Below are 19,778 nucleotides of genomic sequence, written 5' to 3'. Positions count from 1 at the left end.
AATCCACTTATAGAGCAGAAACACACAGGACAAAAATTTAAACTACCATGTTGAGTTCCACAAACCTCAGGGTTCCACATGCTGTAAGCGTTCCACAGGTTCTAGTGTTCCACAGGTTCTATTGTTCCACAGGTTCTATTGTTACACGAGTTCCACGGTCCTGTCAAGCTGCTTGGGTTCAGGACCTTCCATTCGTGTTAACAGTACTCCATTGAAACACTTATGGATGTGTATGTGTGTATCACAATTGGTGAATCAAATGATTTCTGACTCCTGTTTGTTTGACCATCAGCTTAAAGCTGATAAATATGGATGCTAGAATGTCCACCCCACCCATTGCATTCTCTCTCTCCCCATCCCTCTTCCACTGAGGGTTAGGGAGGGCCCTTCCCCTCTTCAAGACATCTTGGTGGGGGTAGTTGTGGGGTAAGGTATCCCCTTCTCTCTCCCTCAAGAGCTCAAGGTGGGGGTTGGTGTGGATAGGTGGGGGGTAGGTTAGCCCACTAGACACAGTATGCAGTTTGGACAGTAACTCTAGACTGAACAAACACAAGCTAGATATACCAGCAGCCCTCTGACACCAGGGAGTAGTACAGGGCTGGGGGAGGGGGAGCAATAGAAGGATAGAGGAAGAGAGAGACAAAAGAGATGGAGACATAGAGAGGGAGACATGAAGACATAGAGAGGAGAAAGGGACAGTAGGACGAACTCATTAAGAAAGGGTAGAGTGATAGACTCTTTTTTTCATTTTGACACTAATCTAGTGGAGAAACAGGAGGAGAAAAGTTGAGGAGAGACAGAAATATCATCAGCCTTCACTGAGAGAAGAGACGTGTGTGTGGCGATAATGTGTGTGTGAGTGAGTGTGCAAACGTGTGTGTGTGTGTGTGTGTCGGCAGGCAGGCAGGCAGGCAGGCAGGCAGAGCCTGGGTGCTGCCCCGTGTGGCTCCATGAAGACACTGCAGAAACAGCTCCTGTCTGGAGGGGGACACCTGTCTGGAGATGTTCACCAAGCCGGTGGTCATCCTGCCCTGCCAGCACAACCTCTGCAGGAAGTGTGCCAACGACGTCTTCCAGGTGTGTGTGTGTCAGGGGGGTTGGGTTGTGTGTGTCTAAAAGTCAATAGTGCTCTTCTATTCAAAACACTAAACATGGACAGTACAATCCATCGGACAACACAAATATTTACCTTTTGGAGGAAGTAAACACAGCAGGACTGGCTTCAAGTGTGTGTTTTTTCAGTTTGTTCATTGATGACTCTCGCTTTCCCCCTCTTCCCCCAACCCCCTCCCTCCTCCCCTCCTTGCCCCTCCCTCCCCCTCCTCAGGCAGCCAATCCCCTGTGGCAGTGCCGTGGCTCCGCCCCCATGTCCTCGGGTAGGGGGGGGTTCCGCTGTCCCTCCTGCCTCCAGGAGGTGGCGCTGGACCGACACGGAGTGTCCGGCCTGCAGAGAAACCTGCTGGTGGAGAACATCATAGACGTCTACAAACATCACGCCTCCAGGTGCCAGTTAATGACCAGCAGAGGGCGCTGGTATATTACATTTGTGTGGGAGCGCTTGCTCTGCCGTCGTCTCCACAGAAGGTCCACCAGGGGGCGATGTCATCATGTGGTCTATTGAGAATCAGGAACAGACAGACTGGGAGAAGATTATAGGATTAAACACCTGTAGAGTCCTCACCTCTCATCTCCTCTCCTAACCTCTCATCTCCTCTCCTCTGTCCTATCCTCAACCCTCTCCTCTCTTCACCCCGCTCCTCTCCCCCTCCTCTCCCTCTGTTCTCCTCCTCCTCCCCCCCCAGGTCCCTCCACCCCCAGCCAGAGCAGCGGCAGCAGCTGATGTGTGAGGAGCACCAGGAAGAGAAGATCAACATCTCCTGCCTAAGCTGCCAGACCCCAGCTGCTCCCTCTGCAAGGTGTTCGGCCGCCACAAGGACTGTGAGGTCGCACCCATACTGACCGTCTACGAGACACAGAAGGTGGGAGGAGTTGGAGAAGGATGGAGATGGAGGAGAGAGGGAGGTGGAGGGCGGAGGAAGGAGGAGAGAGGGAAGTGGAGGGCGGAGGAAGGAGGAGAGAGGGAGGTGGAGGGCGGAGGAAGGAGGAGAGAGGGAGGTGGAGGGCGAAGGAGCTGGAGGCGTGTGTGTGTGTGTGTTTGGAGTCCTTCATATCACACTGTTTTAAGGCTCATTCTTAATTTCTCTGTCTCTGTGTGTGTCTGTGTGTGTGTGTGTGCTGCCTGCTGAGAGAGTGACAGTAGACAGATGTGTGCAGCCTAGCAGGGACTCTCAGTATCTCACCTCCCTGTCTCCACACACACACACACACAGACTCACACACACACACAGACTTACAGAAGGGCGTCCTCTCCCTCACAACAGCAACAGATGCACATCACACTCTGAGGGCTGGGATGTAAGGCTGTAGGAGGGGGGGGGGGGCTGGGATGTAAGGCTGTAGGAGGGGGGGGGGGCTGGGATGTAAGGCTGTAGGAGGGGGGGGGGCTGGGATGTAAGGCTGTAGGAGGGGGGGGGGGGCTGGGACGTAAGGCTGTAGGAGGGGGGGGCTGGGATGTAAGGCTGTAGGAGGGGGGGGGCTGGGACGTAAGGCTGTAGGAGGGGGGGGGGCTGTACCACAGGCCTGTCCACTCACTGATAGATTCAGACAGGGAGGGGTGTGTTTGTGAGACTGACATGGGTGTAATTCTGCTAGGATAGGAGTGTGTGATGTGACGTACAGAGTTAGTCAACAACCCACACCAAGATCCAGGCTATGACTGGAGATGGGTCATTATCTGGATGGGAGTGTGTGTGTGTGTTTGTGTTAGTCCATGTATCATCATGTTGATACATGCCTTTTTCAGCGACAAGCCAGACAGGCAGACAGACAGACAGACAGACAGACAGACAGGCAGGCAGGCAGGCAGGCAGGCAGGCAGACAGACAGACGAGACAGACAGATATGGACCCTGGGACATGTTAGGTCTGGCTGAGGGAGGGTCCACACTCACTGTCTCAGCAGGGCTGGTGGGCCATCGTCTCCAGGCACTGGGATCTCAGTCACTGTGAGATAGTAGAGATAGTACTGTACTGTTGACTTTACATAACTGTGAAAACAAAACAAATCTTTCATCACAGAAATATTCTGGTGTAGGAGAATACAGGAGAATACAGCCCCTCCACACACAGAAACAATGCAGACAGGGTAAGATCTGTATGAGCCCAATATATATTACTATTTCTCTTTTTTTCAAGGTTCTTCCTGTGAAGACAAGAGAAAGGAAGAAGAGAGAGATGGAGAGGGAGAGAGATTATCATAATCCTCTTCAGAACAACCACAGCTGTGTAGTTTCTCTGCTCTGTCCTCCTGGGAGTGGATGCATTGTGAGACAAGAAGATAAATGCTTCCTGCTTAATCTCTCCCACTCCGAGGCTGTTTCAGCTCCCGTGTACACCATGAACACTGTTATGTATGGCTGAATTAAAGGTCTGCTGTCACAGCCAACTCCTCTTTCATGTTTGGGAGGCTGGAACAAAACCGAAGTTTACGATGCGGACTGTTTCACAAGTATCTTTCACAGAGACAAGCAACAGTCATGAGTCATACCGGACATTACATTTTTTGTGGACGCCTCGGCTCTACTTAACCTGGCCTATTGCTCTATTTATCTCGCCTTTCCTCTCAGGACTGGTGTCTCTGGGAGATCTGTGACAGCAATAGTGCAACAGCAGAACTTTCAGTCTGGCAGTCTACGCTACGTTCCCCCGGTTTTTACAGATTGCGGTGGGTCTCAATGCAGTCCCTATGTAGGGTACGTTTGACATTTTACACATACGGCCGTACATTCCCGTTTAGAAAAACTCACATTTGAGTGTGCGAATGGATGCCTAAGACAAGTAGCCTATATGGCACAGAACCGTGGAGCGCGACCTTCCCGGTCAGTAAAACACCGTGGACCTTCCCGGTCAGTAAAACACCGTGGACCTTCCCGGTCAGTAAAACACCGTGGACCTTCCCGGTCAGTAAAACACCGTAGTGAGAAAGTGGCGCTCTGACATCCACATTCTAGGAGACGCTCATGCGCACACGCTACCATGCAATACCACCTGAAGCAACAGTTTTACGAATATATAAACACAACACCACACTCTCCACGTTATGCATTTTTATGTGAATTTTATGCACAACAAATGCTTTAAATGATCAAGAGTAACCTAATTAATCGTAAACAAAATATTTATACAGCAAACATTTTTATATCGTTTTTATTTTAATCTAATGTTAACCCTGGGAGGAGGGAAAAAGATGAGGTGAACCCTGAAGTCAGCAAGACGTTTCTTTATTAACCTATATCCGCTAATTAACCTAGAGACTATGCACGAGTCTACAGACATGTTCGTCAGGATTTTCTTTTTATTACAAAATATAAATGGCAAAAAGCTTTAATTTACTTCTAAACCCATATGCATCCAGGCAATATGAGAATCCGACAAACATTAAACAACACAAGGTAGCATTATAATTTTTTTTTTTCGTTTTTGTTCTCTAAAATTGTAAGCATGCGTGGTACAGTACAGGTGATTTGTTGGATGTGGCTTTGTTAATATTTAATGTTGAGCTTTATGTATTCAATCATTTCTAATTACATTTATAGAGGCTAGTTAACTGTGATCTACTACTTGCAATATCGCATTCCTGTTACACATTTGAACATAACTTCCAACTGTGGTGAAAACAAACACACGACGCACGTTTCCAGTTTAATTCAAATTCCTGACATAGAAAGGCGATAAAACATGACGTATAGGCCACAGTCCTAGCAGAAGACGCGCGCTTCAGAATTTCACCGGGCAAAATATCCACCGTGAGTGCTCTTTTAACGGGGCATCTGTAAAAAACTGTCTTGGAATCGGTTTATTCTAAAACATTTTGGGTCCGTGTAGATGATCCATTAATTCACATAGGGCACCAAAAAATGAGTAAAATAACAGGCAAATAAACAGTTTAAAGCATTTAAGTATTAACTATGGAGCTACTGGGGTCTGAGAGTGCCAGGGGTTAGGAATACTCTGAGATCATGTTAGTCTACTCCCTTCTCAATGAACTTTGCCGCGTCATTTTCCAACTTCATCTAGATATATGCGGTTCAACTCTGCTTGCTCTTTTTGGTTCTCGATCCTCGCCATCTCGATCATATTTCTCAGCAGGTGGAAAGTGAGATCGATGGAGATCGGAGGATCGTCGTTCCTCTTGTTCAGCCCCACGAGCTCGTCCAGACTGTTGCCCTCTTCCTCCGGCGCGCGGTCGACAGCCAACGGCTGCTGCAAGCTGCGCGCCAGCTGATCAAGATCTCTCGAGCCCATCGCAGTTACGGCATCCTCGAACGGAAACTGTGGGAGCACGAGACTTCTCTGCAGCCGCGGGTTCCTCTGCAGGGACTTCAGCAGCTTCTCCCCGATGAGGTAGGACGCTGCGTTGTCGCGCGCGCTCAGCAACACCTCATCCAGCTGGTTCTTGTAGTCGTGGCCGGTGAACATGCCTCGGTCCCGCGGTCGGCAGACGCTGGATGGCACGTGCAAAGTTAGGAGGACAGTAGCAAGAAGTAGGACGTGGGGCACAGGCTTCATTCTGGGCGGACGGATACGGTGTCCTGTTGAAGAAAAGGACTGGATATTACTGACCGAAGTAAACAATTCCATGTTCAGGTATTAGAAACCAAGTTGCCTACTTTAAGATGAGCAAAAACGTTAGGCTTATTAATATTGGCAACAACTTTGTCTTTGCCCAAATGACAAGACTGAGGAGGGCCTCGACAGATGTTAAGATTTTTTTGAGCGGTGTAAAAAAAAGAAGAGAAAAAGGTTACATATTGGTAAAAGCTCACGAAAATATGAGATGGCAACATGAATAAACAATCATAAAATTGAAAGGTCAACATGAGGCAAAGCATTAAGATGACAAAGATACAAAGACACAAATACATTTAGCCTGCATCTTTCCAGTCTCATCTGAACTGCAACATTTCAAACTAACTGAAGCATCAACTACCCACTCTTTTGTCTCCGGTATGTCACAAACGCTCCGGTCCGGAAAGTCCCGTTCAGTGACGACTGGAGTGGAACGCCTCTGTCTGGACGGTTATATACATCCAGGAAAGCTCCACTGACGTCAGCACGAGAGCATAAACTGCCTGTAAATTAGGCGTCTCTGTTGGAACTGAAGGGAACGAGTTTGAGCGGCTGTTGTCTGCTGGACAGAGCAGAGGACATGTTCTCCCCCCCCCCCCCCCCCCCGCCACCGGTTTACCGATAACCGGGCTAATTACCCTAATTGAGTCTGCGAGGTAAATTGTAAACTATACTTGACAGCTATTGGTAGCCTAGACTTAGTGAACATAAAATGTCCCAAACATAATGCATCTAATTGATACCCCAAATCCTGGAACTTATGTTGAGGAGTGTTGGTGTAATTGATCTAGCCTGTATTAGCTCATACAGGCGCTGTTTTTTACGTCGCGATGAGTTCATGCACGGTTTCACATCGTGGAGATGATGAGCAGAGGCACGCGACAGAAGCGCGCGTCTCAGAGCAGGGAACTGTCCGTGGTGCTGAACTGGCTAGTGCGAGAGGGGATGGAAAACGCTGTGAAAAATCATTTAATGAAGTGATACATTAATCGAACTCTTATGGTCCTCCGGATAAAGACTTGAATATATTGGATACAGGTTGTGTACGTGCAGGTTGTGTGCGTGCGTGACAGTTAATGAAATATCTTTGACCAATTGGCCTGATAGGCTGCACATAGGAGTCGCGATTGTCTTAAGTAGCATCCAAGTCAACATTGATGATAAATTACAACTTTATTATTGAAAAGGATTTGTACATTTCAAAGTACTAGTTTCATGTACAATTTTTATGCAATTGACTATAAAAACATTTAGCCTACTGTTATATACAGTAACCTACATTTAAGACAATGTTGATGGTAGGCCTATTCACTTATTTGAGTAAACAGCTCTCAAACATCCAGAATGTGATTTATTAGCAACACATCTGATGATAGACTAAATGAACAAGACAAATGTAGTCAAACTGCTCAAAGTTTGAGTTTGAATGTTTCATTACTAACTTCACATATTTCAGGACAAGTGAATGGTACACTTCTCCTCAACCGTCCTATGAGGGTGAGGTAGGGCGGGGCCTGTGGCGATCCGTCAGATCTTATTGGCTTTCCAAGACAGGTAGGAATTCCAGGCCACGGCTACAATCTGAACGACAGCCAGTCTGTGAACAGGAGAACAGTACGTCCAGAAGAGGGGTCTACTCCTCAGCCCCACACACAACAGCAGAGGACGTTTACTCATCAAGTACAGATCAGTGGTTAGAGCAGATCAAGAGTTTGCAGGTTCAAATCTCCAATCTGCTAGATGAACATCATGTAAGCTTGGAGGAGAGAGCAGGGTGTGGAGGAGAGAGCAGGGTGTGGAGAAGAGAGAGGGTGTGGAGGAGAGAGAGGGTGTGGAGGAGAGAGCAGGGTGTGGAGGAGAGAGAGGGTGTGGAGGAGAGAGCAGGGTGTGGAGGAGAGAGCAGGGTGTGGAGGAGAGAGAGGGTGTGGAGGAGAGAGAGGGTGTGGAGGAGAGAGCAGGGTGTGGAGGAGAGAGCAGGGTGTGGAGGAGAGAGAGGGTGTGGAGGAGAGAGCAGGGTGTGGAGGAGAGAGCAGGGTGTGGAGGAGAGAGCAGGGTGTGGAGGAGAGAGCAGGGTGTGGAGGAGAGAGAGGGTGTGGAGGAGAGAGCAGGGTGTGGAGGAGAGAGAGAGTGTGGAGGCCGACCTGTGCTGCAGTGGAATGAAGTAGAAGTTGGCAATCTGCACGGGAGGCCACAGCTGAAAACACAACAAGCACATCATACACGCACGTCATGTCTAATACTAAGAAGTATGATCATTGCAATAAACGGTATATAACGACAGTTTATAGGCACTAACTTACGTAGTAGTTGGAGATCAAGGCATCGGTGTAATCCTGTTGAACATGAGAAAGAAGTACAAACATGACATGAATATTGTGTTCATTTGGCACGTTTCCATCTGAGCCAAGGTACGGGGGATTGGAAACTGAGACCTCGAGATCTGCTTGACTAGCTCCTCAATCAGAACATGCAGACAACCAGAAACATTTTCTCTAACACACTTCCACATAAACCATCCATCCATCCCTCACATCTCTCCCGTCAGACGAACAGTCCAGCTGTTCCAAGGTCTGTATTATGTGTTCCACCCCTGCTGTGTTCCTGTCACGTGTAGACACCAGCCCCCTGGTCTGAAACGCGTCACATGTGGCTGTCCCCTGGCGAGGTGACGATGACACGTTAACAACCACGGGTCAAAGAGTGCCCACCCGGTGACGCCCCGCCCCCCCCCCCTCACCACTCCAGACCGTATAAACCCTGTCTCTTGCTGGGCCTGAACAAGCCCACAGCTGTTAACAAGCCTTCCTCCCATCACCTTAAAGGTCACCAGACGGAGTAAAACACACACAATGTTCCTGAAACTGCGTCTTTTCCAATCTTTTGTTTGTTTTCTGGGGCGTGACCGGGTCTGATGACGAGTGCCAGGCTGCCTTGTGGCACAGCTAGGGGCTCCCCCCCCCCGCTCCCCCCCCCCCTTCACTTCCTGTATTGAAATATATATTTTGGGGCATTTTTCATGCTTAAATAATGACTTATTAAAACTGCAATGTTGAGAGCTCTGATAATCTCTGCTGTCCTGCGGAGACACCGGTCCTCTGAACGCCAAGTTCAGCTGAACTACCAGCCCCCAAACTAGGTTTACCTGACCTAAACTAGGTTCCACCTGGACTCAAGCCTTTTATATGCTCTATTCGTACGTTACTTTGGATAACAGTGTCAGCTAAACATATAAAATGTGAAAAAGGTTCCATCTGACCTAACCAAGGTTCCCCCTTATATGAAGGGTTCAACAACATTATCGTCTAATCCCATTACTGCCTTTCACCTCAGTCCCACAGCACAGTGACCTGCTTCATGAGAACATTTGTCATTAGTTTTCTGTCTTTTCTGACATTTAGGTGATTGGCCATTCAGCCTCATCTGAACTCTATCGCCTTCCTTACATTTATTATGGGACGAGAAAGAGAGAGAGAATGAAGGAGAGAAGGAGCAGAGGGGTGAATGAGCCACACCCCTTTTTATATGAGTCACTGGCCATTATTATAGCTCTCCATCTCCACCTTCCCTCCTTCAGCATAAACAACTTGTCATTCTACTGGTGAAGTCCAGTCAGTCAGCTGGCCCTAGCCGAGAGACGGGGGGGGGGGTCGCTTTTATCCCAAGTACCAAGAGACAGGGGGGGGGGATGGGTGTTTGAGCATTTGACTGCAGATCAAGATGTTGCAGGTTCATCACTTTGGATGAAAGCATTTGTTAAATGAACACATTATTAAATTAGTTAGTCCTGTACTATACTGTTGCAGCCCCAGGTTAGTCCTGTACTATACTGTTGTAGTCCCAGGTTAGTCCTGGACTGTACTGTTGCAGCCCCAGGTTAGTCCTGTACTATACTGTTGTAGCCCCAGGTTAGTCCTGTACTATACTGTTGTAGCCCCAGGTTAGTCCTGTACTATACTGTTGCAGCCCCAGGTTAGTCCTGTACTATACTGTTGTAGCCCCAGGTTAGTCCTGGACTGTACTGTTGCAGCCCCAGGTTAGTCCTGGACTGTACTGTTGTAGCCCCAGGTTAGTCCTGGACTGTACTGTTGCAGCCCCAGGTTAGTCCTGGACTGTACTCACCCTCTCCAGCTTGTGGATGTTGTCCTCCAGGCTCAGCCCGTTCAGACTCCCTGAGATCCCCAGGAACGATGCCAGGAAGCAGGGAGCAAAACATACCTGCACACACAGACACACGGACAGATTTAGAACACCAGGACAAAACGGGATGTGGTCTGACCACTGCTGAGCACGGTGGTTTCATCACAGTACATGATGTTACACATCTCCTCCTCTGACAGGTGATTGGCTGTTACACATCTCCTACTCTGACAGGTGATTGGTTGTTACACATCTCCTCTGACAGGTGATTGGCTGTTACACATCTCCTCTGACAGGTGATTGGTTGTTACACATCTCCTCTGACAGGTGATTGGTTGTTACACATCTCCTCCTCTGACAGGATTGGCTAAGTGGCTGAATAACGAGCCTTTACACTACTAACAATAACCCTCCAAGTTCCACTGGAACTAAAGTTTGAAACAGAAATTTCAAACCTTCAAATCCACCCTGACTCAAGCAGAGCATGTACGTATTTGTTTCAGCGTTTATTAAACAACCACTCTCATGGCCAGGGACAATGCTGCACGTTTACAGACTTTGTTGTTTACTTTTTCCTGCTTTAAGCGGCCTTTGCCCGGCAATTCAGAATGACCCAGGAGAGCAATGAGAGTGTTCAAACGCTGGTTTCTATGAGGCTCCGTTTGTAAAAGGTTGTAATTCCTGCTCAGTTTTCTCACATTTAGTACAAATAAATGCAGCAGATTTTTCAACTGTCTCTTTTTTAAACATTTAGAGGGAAATTCATCTAAATACATGTCATAACTTATTCAGAGCAATGTTCTGCAGTATGCAGAATAATAAAATAATATTTTACAGAACTGTTAAATGTAAATGTTATATCTAAATGTTAAATCTAAATGTTAAATCTAAATCTTAAATGTGTAATTCACACATTTAGCTAGCCACGCCCCCCTAGTGTTTTCTGGATTTTTCTGGAAACCACGTGATTTTTCTCAGCCTCCCCAGGTCATCATTTTCAGCCGCGCCCCCAAACAAGAGGCGGGTGGCATCTGCTATATTGGCCAATAGGCATCGATTTGCTAATTACACATTTAACATTTAGATATAACATTGACATTTAACATTTACATTTAACATTTACATTTAACATTTCTATAAAATATTATTTTGCATACTGAAGAACATTGCTCTGATTAAGTTATGACATGTATTTAGATTAATTTCCCTCTAAATGTTTAAAAAAGTGACCATTCAAAATTCTGCTGCATTTCTTTGTGCTAAATGTGCAAAAACTGAGCAGGAATAACGGAGGTGCAACCTTTAACAAACGGAGCCCCATAGGTTTCAGAATGACCCAGGAGAGCAAGTTCAAACGCTGGTTTGTTCCTGGTGTAGTTGTACAACTGAACTCGGTAAACCGTCTCAGAACATCCATACAGTGAGGCTGGAACAGGTTGGTCACCAGGGAATGTCTCGAAAATCTTTAAGGTTTGAGTGAATGTACAGCATGAATGTCAAACATATTTAGTGATTCAAGAATGTAAGTGATTTTTGTTGATTGAAGGTGATGACAGGGAAACATGGATGGACAATAAGAATGTTTTTCTTCTATTCTAATACTTTGTTGATACTTTGTTAGATTTGAAATACTTGAACTGGGTAACCTACAGCCCTGTTCTAGACGTTATGACATGGAAGAGGACCGAGGCTCTGGAGAGAGCAGCGCTCCAGTGGAACTCAGAGTGATCAGGCTCCAGTCAGCGCTGCTAATGAAGCCAGTTTACAGTTTAGACACACCATCATCACAGCCGCCCTCCCCACACACACACACACACACACACACACACACACACACACACATCCCCAGTCAGCCAAAAGGACAGTGTGTGTGTGGATGCAGTCTGTAGGAGGGTGGACAGCATCAAACTGGGTCTCTATTATAAGCCATGGAATCCCTGTAAGGAGAAAATGATGTTCAAAAATAGAAAACTGGAAATCTCTGTGAAAGAGCTTGCTGTGCTGCTCCTGGCTTTAGGGGGGGGGGCAGTATTATCCTCAGGCTATTCAGATGCCCCAACATCACGTTAGATTCCTGTTTCAGACAGGATTACCACACACACACTCGCACCCGTGGCCAGTGCTAACACACACATACTGTAACACACACACATACTGTAACACACACATACTGTACACACACACATACTGTAACACACACACCTGGTCCACCAGCATCTTCTGCAGGGCAGCAGTCTTGGTTGTCCCGGTGACGAGCCGGTCTAGAACCTTGTACCACCCTCCAATAACAGGGCCCTGGACACACACACATTGTCAGACTGCATGTGAATGAATCCCAGATGATAAAGTGTGTAAAGATGTAAATATAAACATGGTCAGAAATGCTGCCCTCTCTGGTCGCTCATGGTATCACACCCCGCTACAGCAACATCACAGACAATAGAGCTGTATGAAGTTAAGGAGATTACAGTATAAATAAACTTTGCCTACGCAACTCTGACGGAACACAGCCCAGTAGAACACAGGAGTGTTCCTCCAGGGTGTACAGTAGAGGACACACAAATTTCCCCCCCCTCTCTCTCTTGTCACACTGGGTGATCTGGGATGGTGCCAAAAGCCTATCACACACAGTGAGGAGGGATGACAGAGGAGGGAGGAGGAAAGGAGGGAGGAGGGGTGAGGGAGGAGGGATGGGGGAGGGATGAGGGGAGATGGGGAGGGATGGGGGAGGGATGGGGGAGGAGGGGAGGGAAGGGATGGGGGGAGGAGGGTAGGGATGGAGGAGGGATGGGGAAGGAGGGATGGGGGGAGGAGGGATGAGGGGGGGAGGGGAGGGATGGGGGGAGGAGGGGAAAGATGGGGGGATGAGGGGAGGAGGGATGAGGGATGAAGACTCACCACAAAGAAGAAACCTATGCTCATCATCCTTGCTGTCCGGGCTACGTTGTGATTGGCCAATCCTCGCCTCTCAATCACCTGCTGGGAGATGACATCACCAGCCCCAACCAGAGAGCCTGGAGGAGAGAGGGAGGAGAATGTTCCCACAGGGTTCCATGTCCACTCAAGGCCTTGAGGACCTAAGGTGACTATCAGGAGGAGACGAACAGGTGAGCAGCCATCTTTGCTGCCTAACGTACATCAGAGTTTATGAGACTTATAGACAGCTTACAGCATGGCCAAAATGCCATCCAGTGTTTATGCTGTGTGTGTTTCCAGTATGGATGTGTGTTCAGATTCAAACACACATCCTTGTCCCTTCCCCGGTTGCTTCCAACCTGGAAGTCAGGTTTTAACAACATCCAGGATCCTCTACTGGTCTACTATGCAGATAAACTGTAGCCCTGCACAATATTATGCAGACTGTTATAAAGCAACTGAGATATGAATCTCAATGGAAGGCAAGTGTGTGTGTGTGTCCATCATGTTGACAGAGCTGTTCCTCCTCTCTGAAGTAAATGTCAGTCTCCTTCCCTGTGCTGGTCATCGATCTGCTCTGCCTCAAACTAGCTCAGAGAGCCTTCCTCTGCCTCCACTTCCTCTGCCTCTCCCTGTGTGTGTGTGTGTGTGTGTGTGTGTGTGTGTGTGTGTAGGGACTTCCTGAGGTCATGCAGGTCTGCTCCAGCCAGAGAAGCAGCTCCTTAGAAGGAGCATCTTAATGACACACTGCAGCTCCTGTCTAGAAATGTCACCAGAACTCAAGACTGCTGGAAGCGAGACATCTGATGTGTGCTTTCATTCTCCCTCTGTCTCTTACCGGCACACACACACACACACACACGTACCCCCCCCCCCCCCCACACACACACACACACACACAAAGAGCATACACTTAGACACAACAGAAGACACTGATTGTATATTAGAAGAATAATCATCTTTCCTGTCTTAAGTTCATGTCAGTGTTTACAGCTTTCATGTGTTCAGAGACTGAAGTGTGGCCCTGGATCTGTTGAGGGACTCTGTCTTCAACACACACTTTCAACACTGTAACTGTTCATTCAGAGAAATTGTCTTTCAACCTGTCTGGCGAACAGCCCCCCAACTCCAGGTAACCTTTACAAACCTTAACAACACCACATAAGACCTGGGCTCCGCCCAAACGACCTTCCATCACCTCCTCATAAACCCAGAGCACTGTGGTTAGAGCATCTGACAGATTAGGAGGTTGCAAGTTCAAATCCCACTGTTCCTTGTTTTGGATCAAATCAACTGCTTCATGAAAAAAAAAAAAAAAGGGTTTGGTTCAGAGCGAGGCAGCCAAGGACTCTGCCCCTGGAGGCCGGAGAGCCATGGAGAGGCAGGGGAGGCTGGAGGCGGGCTGGACACAGCCCAGGCTAAGTGCTGCGGTCTGGGGAGAAGTTGGCAGCTGTCCCCCTGCTGTCCTGGCTCATCCAAAGGGGAGGGAGAAATGGTGGAGAGAGAGAGAGGGACAGAGAGAGTAGGAGAGATGGAGGAGGGAGAGAGGAGGAGAGAGAGAGGAGGGAGAGAGGAAGAGACATGGAGGAGGGAGAGAGGAGGAGAAATGGAGGAGAGAGGGGGACAGAAGAGGAAAGATGGAGGGAGAGAGGAGAGATGGAGGAGGGAGAGAGGGGGAGAGATGGAGGAGGGAGAGAGGAGGAGAGATGGAGGGAGAGAGGAGGAGAGATGGATACAGAGCGTTTAGCTGATGATGATGACGGCCTGACCTGGTCCGGACCTCGCTACACTGTGACTTTGAGATGCGTACTGACACTGGACTCTTCCTTCAGTCATCCCTCGCTCCCCCCTCCCTCATCCCTCCCTGCAGAATCTTGATAGAAAGCCTTCCAGAACATTTATGGAAGCTTTCCAAAATGTCCGCAGCAGAAATAACTAACTGGATTATCACAAACACACACACACATCCATTTGCAACAAACAAGACTAAAGCAGTAAACAGACTTCTAAACTAAATGACGTTAGTGCTCATGGGCCAATCGGCATGGCTGTGACTAAGTTATTGGGCGGAGCCTATCCTCAAGGAACCAATTGTCCCTTCACAACAAGCCAGAGTGTCGCCAGATGTGAGACATGCTACAAAGACAGTTCCTGTGTGTGTGTGTGTGTGTGTGGGGGGGGGGGGGCAGAGCGGGTTTGTGGTTGTGTGTGTATAGGGGGGGGGTAAGGTAAACTATCCCATAATAGCATCCAGCCTTCACAGGAACCACATTGGGCCTGGCATCTCACCAGGGTTTGTCACCACGGTAACGCAACACTGAAACACGACATGCTGTTGACATTCTCTAAGTGAATCATTTCCGCTCACACACACATACACACACACACACACACTTGTCGTCTAGGAGGAGCCCCTCCAGAGAGACCGAGTGAGGAGGAGGGGGGAGAGTGTGTGATGGAGGAGGAGGGGAGAGAGTGTGTGTGATGGAGGAGGAGGGGAGAGAGAGTGTGTGATGGAGGAGGAGGGGAGAGAGAGTGTGTGATGGAGGAGGAGGGGAGAGAGAGTGTGTGATGGAGGAGGGGAGAGAGAGTGTGTGATGGAGGAGGAGGGGAGAGAGAGTGTGTGATGGAGGAGGAGGGGAGAGAGAGTGTGTGATGGAGGAGGAGGGGAGAGAGAGTGTGTGATGGAGGAGGAGGGGAGAGAGAGAGTGTGATGGAGGAGGACACAAGTGATGCAGGGTGCAAGGTGAGTCAGGGTGAAGTAGCAAAGTTATTAAAGATGAGAGGGTTTAAACAGCACCAACACTAGACAGCATGTCACTGTTCACCTCTCCAGTGGGCAGACACTGATGGGTCAGGTGACCTGTGACTCCAGACACTGATGGGTCAGGTGACCTGTGATCCCAGACACTGATGGGTCAGGTGACCTGTGACTCCAGACACTGATGGGTCAGGTGACCTGTGATCCCAGACACTGATGGGTCAGGTGACCTGTGATCCCAGACACTGATGGGTCAGGTGACCTGTGACTCCAGACACTGATGGGTCAGGTGACCTGTGACTCCAGACACTGATGGGTCAGGTGACCTGTGATCCCAGACACTGATGGGTCAGGTGACCTGTGATCCCAGACACTGATGGGTCAGGTGACCTGTGACTCCAGACACTGATGGGTCAGGTGACCTGTGATCCCAGACACTGATGGGTCAGGTGACCTGTGACTCCAGACACTGATGGGTCAGGTGACCTGTGACTCCAGACACTGATGGGTCAGGTGACCTGTGATCCCAGACACTGATGGGTCAGGTGACCTGTGACTCCAGACACTGATGGGTCAGGTGACCTGTGACTCCAGACACTGATGGGTCAGGTGACCTGTGATCCCAGACACTGATTGGCCAGGTGACCTGTGATCCCAGACACTGATTGGCCAGGTGACCTGTGATCCCAGACACTGATTGGCCAGGTGACCTGTGATCCCAGACACTGATTGGCCAGGTGACCTGTGATCCCAGACACTGATTGGCCAGGTGTCCTGTCCCAGCCCTGTAGAACTGTTCTTTACTGCCATCTTGTGGGACCTCTTGATCAGCAGTCAAATTCAAACTATGTAATAATACATAAATGTAATATCTTCACAGACATCTACAAATATATACATGAAGATTTGATTGGATGTCCTGCCTTGCCCTGCATTCCTCCTCTGACCAATCACATCCTTAGCAGGGCACCACGGAAACATGAGTGGTACAAGTTACACCGTCACTGAGTCAACAGGAAGCAGAATGAGGTGATGTTTACATACCGGCCGGTCAGCCCCTGTTTTAGATTCACCCCTCCCCCTCCCCTCCCCTCCCCTCCCCCCCCTCCCCTCCCCCTCCTCCGCTCCCCTCCGCTCCCCTCCCCTCCCCTCCCCTCCCCTCCCCCCCCTCCCCCTCCTCCGCTCCCCTCCGCTCCCCTCCCCTCCCCTCCCCTCCTCTCCTCTCCGCTCCCCTCCGCTCCCCTCCCCTCCGCTCCCCTTCCCTCCAATGGGAATAGTCTCTAAGATGGAGTTGACCTCCCTGTTCTGGGTTTCAGCCCAAAGAGCGTTGGAGGGAATCTCAGGGAGTTGCCAGAGAGATGTGTGTGTGTACCTGCTGTGATGGTCTGGACAGACCAGGGGTGTGTGTGTGTGTGTGTGTGTGTGTACCTGCTGTGATGATCTGGACAGACCAGGGGTGTGTGTGTGTGTGTGTGTGTGTACCTGCTGTGATGATCTGGACAGACCAGGGGTGTGTGTGTGTGTGTTCCTGCTGTGATGATCTGGACAGACCAGGGGTGTGTGTGTGTGTTTACCTGCTGTGATGATCTGGACAGACCAGGGGTGCCTGATCATCAGGGCCTGGTAGGATCTCCACAGGACAGACATTATTACCCACCTCTGCAACACAGACACACACACAGCTTATTATATAAGCATGAAAAAAGCAACAATGCATTGGCTTTTCTATTAGAATGCTTAACCTCTGGTCAAATGCCATACTTAAAAAAAAAAAAAAAGTAAATAGTGGGTTTTTTACTCGTTACGTAAGTCCCAACATGCAATGCCCTGCGCGAGAGACGTGCTCCATCTCGAGGTTGCTGTTAACTAATAAAAGGCACGTGCCCAACTCCACAACGCTACGCATTAGCAAAATGTTAGAACATTTATACATTAAAAACACGTTTTCAAACAAACACTACCAAATATTTCTATACTATGAGATATAAAGCCAGGTCGGCGTGTTATAGTCCTGTCAAGCCAACTCAGCATGACAGTTTCTGGCTCTACTTCTTGAACTGGAGTTCTTACACTTACGCAACAGCAAGTACGATTCTCCAATAAAATAGTTTGTACTTAGTTACACAGCAAGAGACTATGGTAAGATGAATAGCAACATGTCTAAAAGGCTCACCCGGTTATACTGACACCGATGCAGAGAGACAGTAGAATAAAAGTGTTACATGCCCGTTTCCTACGGTCCAAACGAGAGGCAAAGGAACACCGGGCAACACGTCACTTCCACTATAAACAAGCCGTATGGTGGAGTATGTCGCCCACTGGTGGTGCACATCAGTACATCAGTCTAACTTGAGTCCTTGAGTGCTGTTGAAGGCCGAGTCTGTTTCCCTGGGTTTTGTAGCGTGATGAAGGACGCTGATAAGAAACTGACAAAGGCCATACGGCAACGCGTTCAAGAAAAACTAACTAAACATTTCAGTTTATATTATTTTATTGTTTTTAACAAAATGGTAACATGGAAATGTGTATTGTGTGTGTAAAGTTGCATTTGGGAATAAGGGTTATAAACTGATTCTTTTTAATACCATCTTGCTCAACCACACCGACACAACATAACTTTTTAGTTTACAGACAAATCCTAAATGTAACTGAGCCGTTTTAGACAATGTAACCAAATGATCACGTGCATTTCCAGTAAGAAACAAAAGACAGTTCTTCAGTCTGACGATGCCGCGGGGCAGCCCCGTGCTTTACCGACAGGAACTCAAAGAAATTCCAATAACGTGGGTTTTCTACCGGGTCTAAACTAAACCAATAGTCTAGAACCAATTTTGTAAACATTAAAAGTTATTTTTATAGAAGTACTGGTCGTCACGTTTTCATTTTCATTTGAAGAGTTTAATAAACATTTACTCTTTAGACATTGGCAAGGAAATAATTTACAGTGGAAATAAAAGCATTCAAGTATATCATCCAGAGAAATGTCAACATTATACACGGAGGCACCTCATGTCATCGCCCAGATTCAAGTCTACATTCTTTAACCACACAAAGATGGCAAAGATATCCCTTTATTAGTAAATACTGATTACTAGTCTTCCCCCCTCAGCTAAGACACCTTGGAATCAGTGAAACCCTGTGGCCCAGTCTCAATACTCCACACTCCCCTGTGGCCCAGTCTCAATACTCCACACTCCCCTGTGGCCCAGTCTCAATACTCCACACTCCTCTGTGGCCCAGTCTCAATACTCCACACTCCCCTGTGGCCCAGTCTCAATACTCCACACTCCTCTGTGGCCCAGTCTCAATACTCCACACTCCTCTCTGTGGCCCAGTCTCAATACTCCACACTCCCCTGTGGCCCAGTCTCAATACTCCACACTCCCCTGTGGCCCAGTCTCAATACTCCACACTCCTCTGTGGCCCAGTCTCAATACTCCACACTCCCCTGTGGCCCAGTCTCAATACTCCACACTCCTCTGTGGCCCAGTCTCAATACTCCACACTCCTCTGTGGCCCAGTCTCAATACTCCACACTCCTCTGTGGCCCAGTCTCAATACTCCACACTCCTCTGTGGCCCAGTCTCAATACTCCACACTCCCCTGTGGCCCAGTCTCAATACTCCACACTCCCCTGTGGCCCAGTCTCAATACTCCACTCCTCTGTGGCCCAGTCTCAATACTCCACACTCCCCTGTGGCCCAGTCTCAATACTCCACACTCCTCTGTGGCCCAGTCTCAATACTCCACACTCCCCTGTGGCCCAGTCTCAATACTCCACACTCCCCTGTGGCCCAGTCTCAATACTCCACACTCCTCTGTGGCCCAGTCTCAATACTCCACACTCCTCTAGGTGGTTTTCAGTAATCACACGCGAGTTGAGATGGACGATTTGCAGCGGCAAACTACTGATGGTGTCAAAAGCAGTGAGATAATAAGGAAGCCCATTTATATACTTGAAAAAGGTCTAGTATTCATTATGTCTATGTTAAACTACCAACCTAAAACCCCACCGTGACACCAGGCCGGAGGTAGACCACATGATAAGTAATGAACAGCCTTCAATCTCCCTGCATTTTACCATGGTAAGACCTGGTCACCATGGTTACAGTGCTTAACACTGTAGGACCTGGTTATCATGGTTACCTTGTTTAGGACCTCGTCACCGTGGTTTCACACATGGGAAAACTGGCAACTAATCATGTAACAGTATCAGACGCTCCCACACACATTTTGAATCTCTTTCTCTGTCTCTCTCTGTAGGTGTCACTGATGGG

At 48.5% G+C, this 19,778-nt stretch overlaps 3 protein-coding genes across 4 annotated transcripts; 1 reads left to right on the top strand and 2 right to left on the bottom strand.

Moving 5' to 3' along the window:
* The first annotated feature begins 629 nt into the window (after positions 1–629).
* Positions 630–3,810, top strand: trim54 (tripartite motif containing 54). Its single transcript, XM_084700301.1, is given in 6 exon segments — positions 630–986; positions 988–1,077; positions 1,328–1,503; positions 1,803–1,897; positions 1,900–1,979; positions 3,778–3,810. Coding segments are annotated over 6 exon segments (510 nt in total). The 5' UTR covers positions 630–950.
* A 549-nt stretch (positions 3,811–4,359) lies between these two features.
* Positions 4,360–6,126, bottom strand: ucn1 (urocortin 1). Its single transcript, XM_084700305.1, has 2 exons — positions 6,053–6,126; positions 4,360–5,650 (listed from the first exon to the last, which is right to left on the bottom strand). The coding sequence occupies exon 2, from the start codon at positions 5,625–5,627 to the stop codon at positions 5,115–5,117; it is 513 nt and encodes a 170-aa protein (XP_084556431.1). The 5' UTR covers positions 5,628–5,650; positions 6,053–6,126; the 3' UTR covers positions 4,360–5,114.
* Positions 6,127–6,841: 715 nt separating this feature from the next.
* Positions 6,842–17,804, bottom strand: mpv17 (mitochondrial inner membrane protein MPV17). Of its 2 annotated transcripts, XM_084700469.1 has the most exons (8): positions 17,675–17,804; positions 17,076–17,160; positions 12,723–12,838; positions 12,027–12,119; positions 9,807–9,902; positions 7,988–8,020; positions 7,829–7,881; positions 6,842–7,284 (listed from the first exon to the last, which is right to left on the bottom strand). In XM_084700469.1, exons 2-8 carry the CDS (start codon positions 17,146–17,148, stop codon positions 7,215–7,217), a joined length of 534 nt encoding a protein of 177 aa, XP_084556595.1. In that variant the 5' UTR covers positions 17,149–17,160; positions 17,675–17,804; the 3' UTR covers positions 6,842–7,214. The 2 variants fall into 2 exon arrangements, with proteins under 2 accessions (XP_084556595.1, XP_084556596.1); XM_084700470.1 differs by lacking the exon at positions 12,027–12,119.
* Between the last annotated feature and the right edge of the window lie 1,974 nt (positions 17,805–19,778).

Source organism: Hypomesus nipponensis, chromosome 6, assembly GCF_054491055.1.
Source record: "Hypomesus nipponensis isolate SF chromosome 6, ASM5449105v1, whole genome shotgun sequence".
Taxonomy (NCBI): Eukaryota; Metazoa; Chordata; class Actinopteri; order Osmeriformes; family Osmeridae; genus Hypomesus; species Hypomesus nipponensis.
The sequence above is the reverse complement of the archived record's forward strand: the minus strand, read 5'-3'. Positions and strand labels throughout refer to the sequence as shown.

Coding starts and splice junctions, on each gene's coding strand:
- ucn1 (XM_084700305.1), bottom strand. CDS start 5,627: ATGAAGCCTGTGCCCCACGTCCTACTTCTTGCTACTGTCCTCCTAACT.
- mpv17 (XM_084700469.1), bottom strand. CDS start 17,148: ATGTCTGTCCTGTGGAGATCCTACCAGGCCCTGATGATCAGGCACCCC. Junction 12,120..12,722: donor GCATAGGTTTCTTCTTTGTG/GTGAGTCTTCAT, acceptor GTGTGTGTCCAG/GGCCCTGTTATTGGAGGGTG. Junction 7,285..7,828: donor TTCATTCCACTGCAGCACAG/GTCGGCCTCCAC, acceptor TCCTGTTCACAG/ACTGGCTGTCGTTCAGATTG.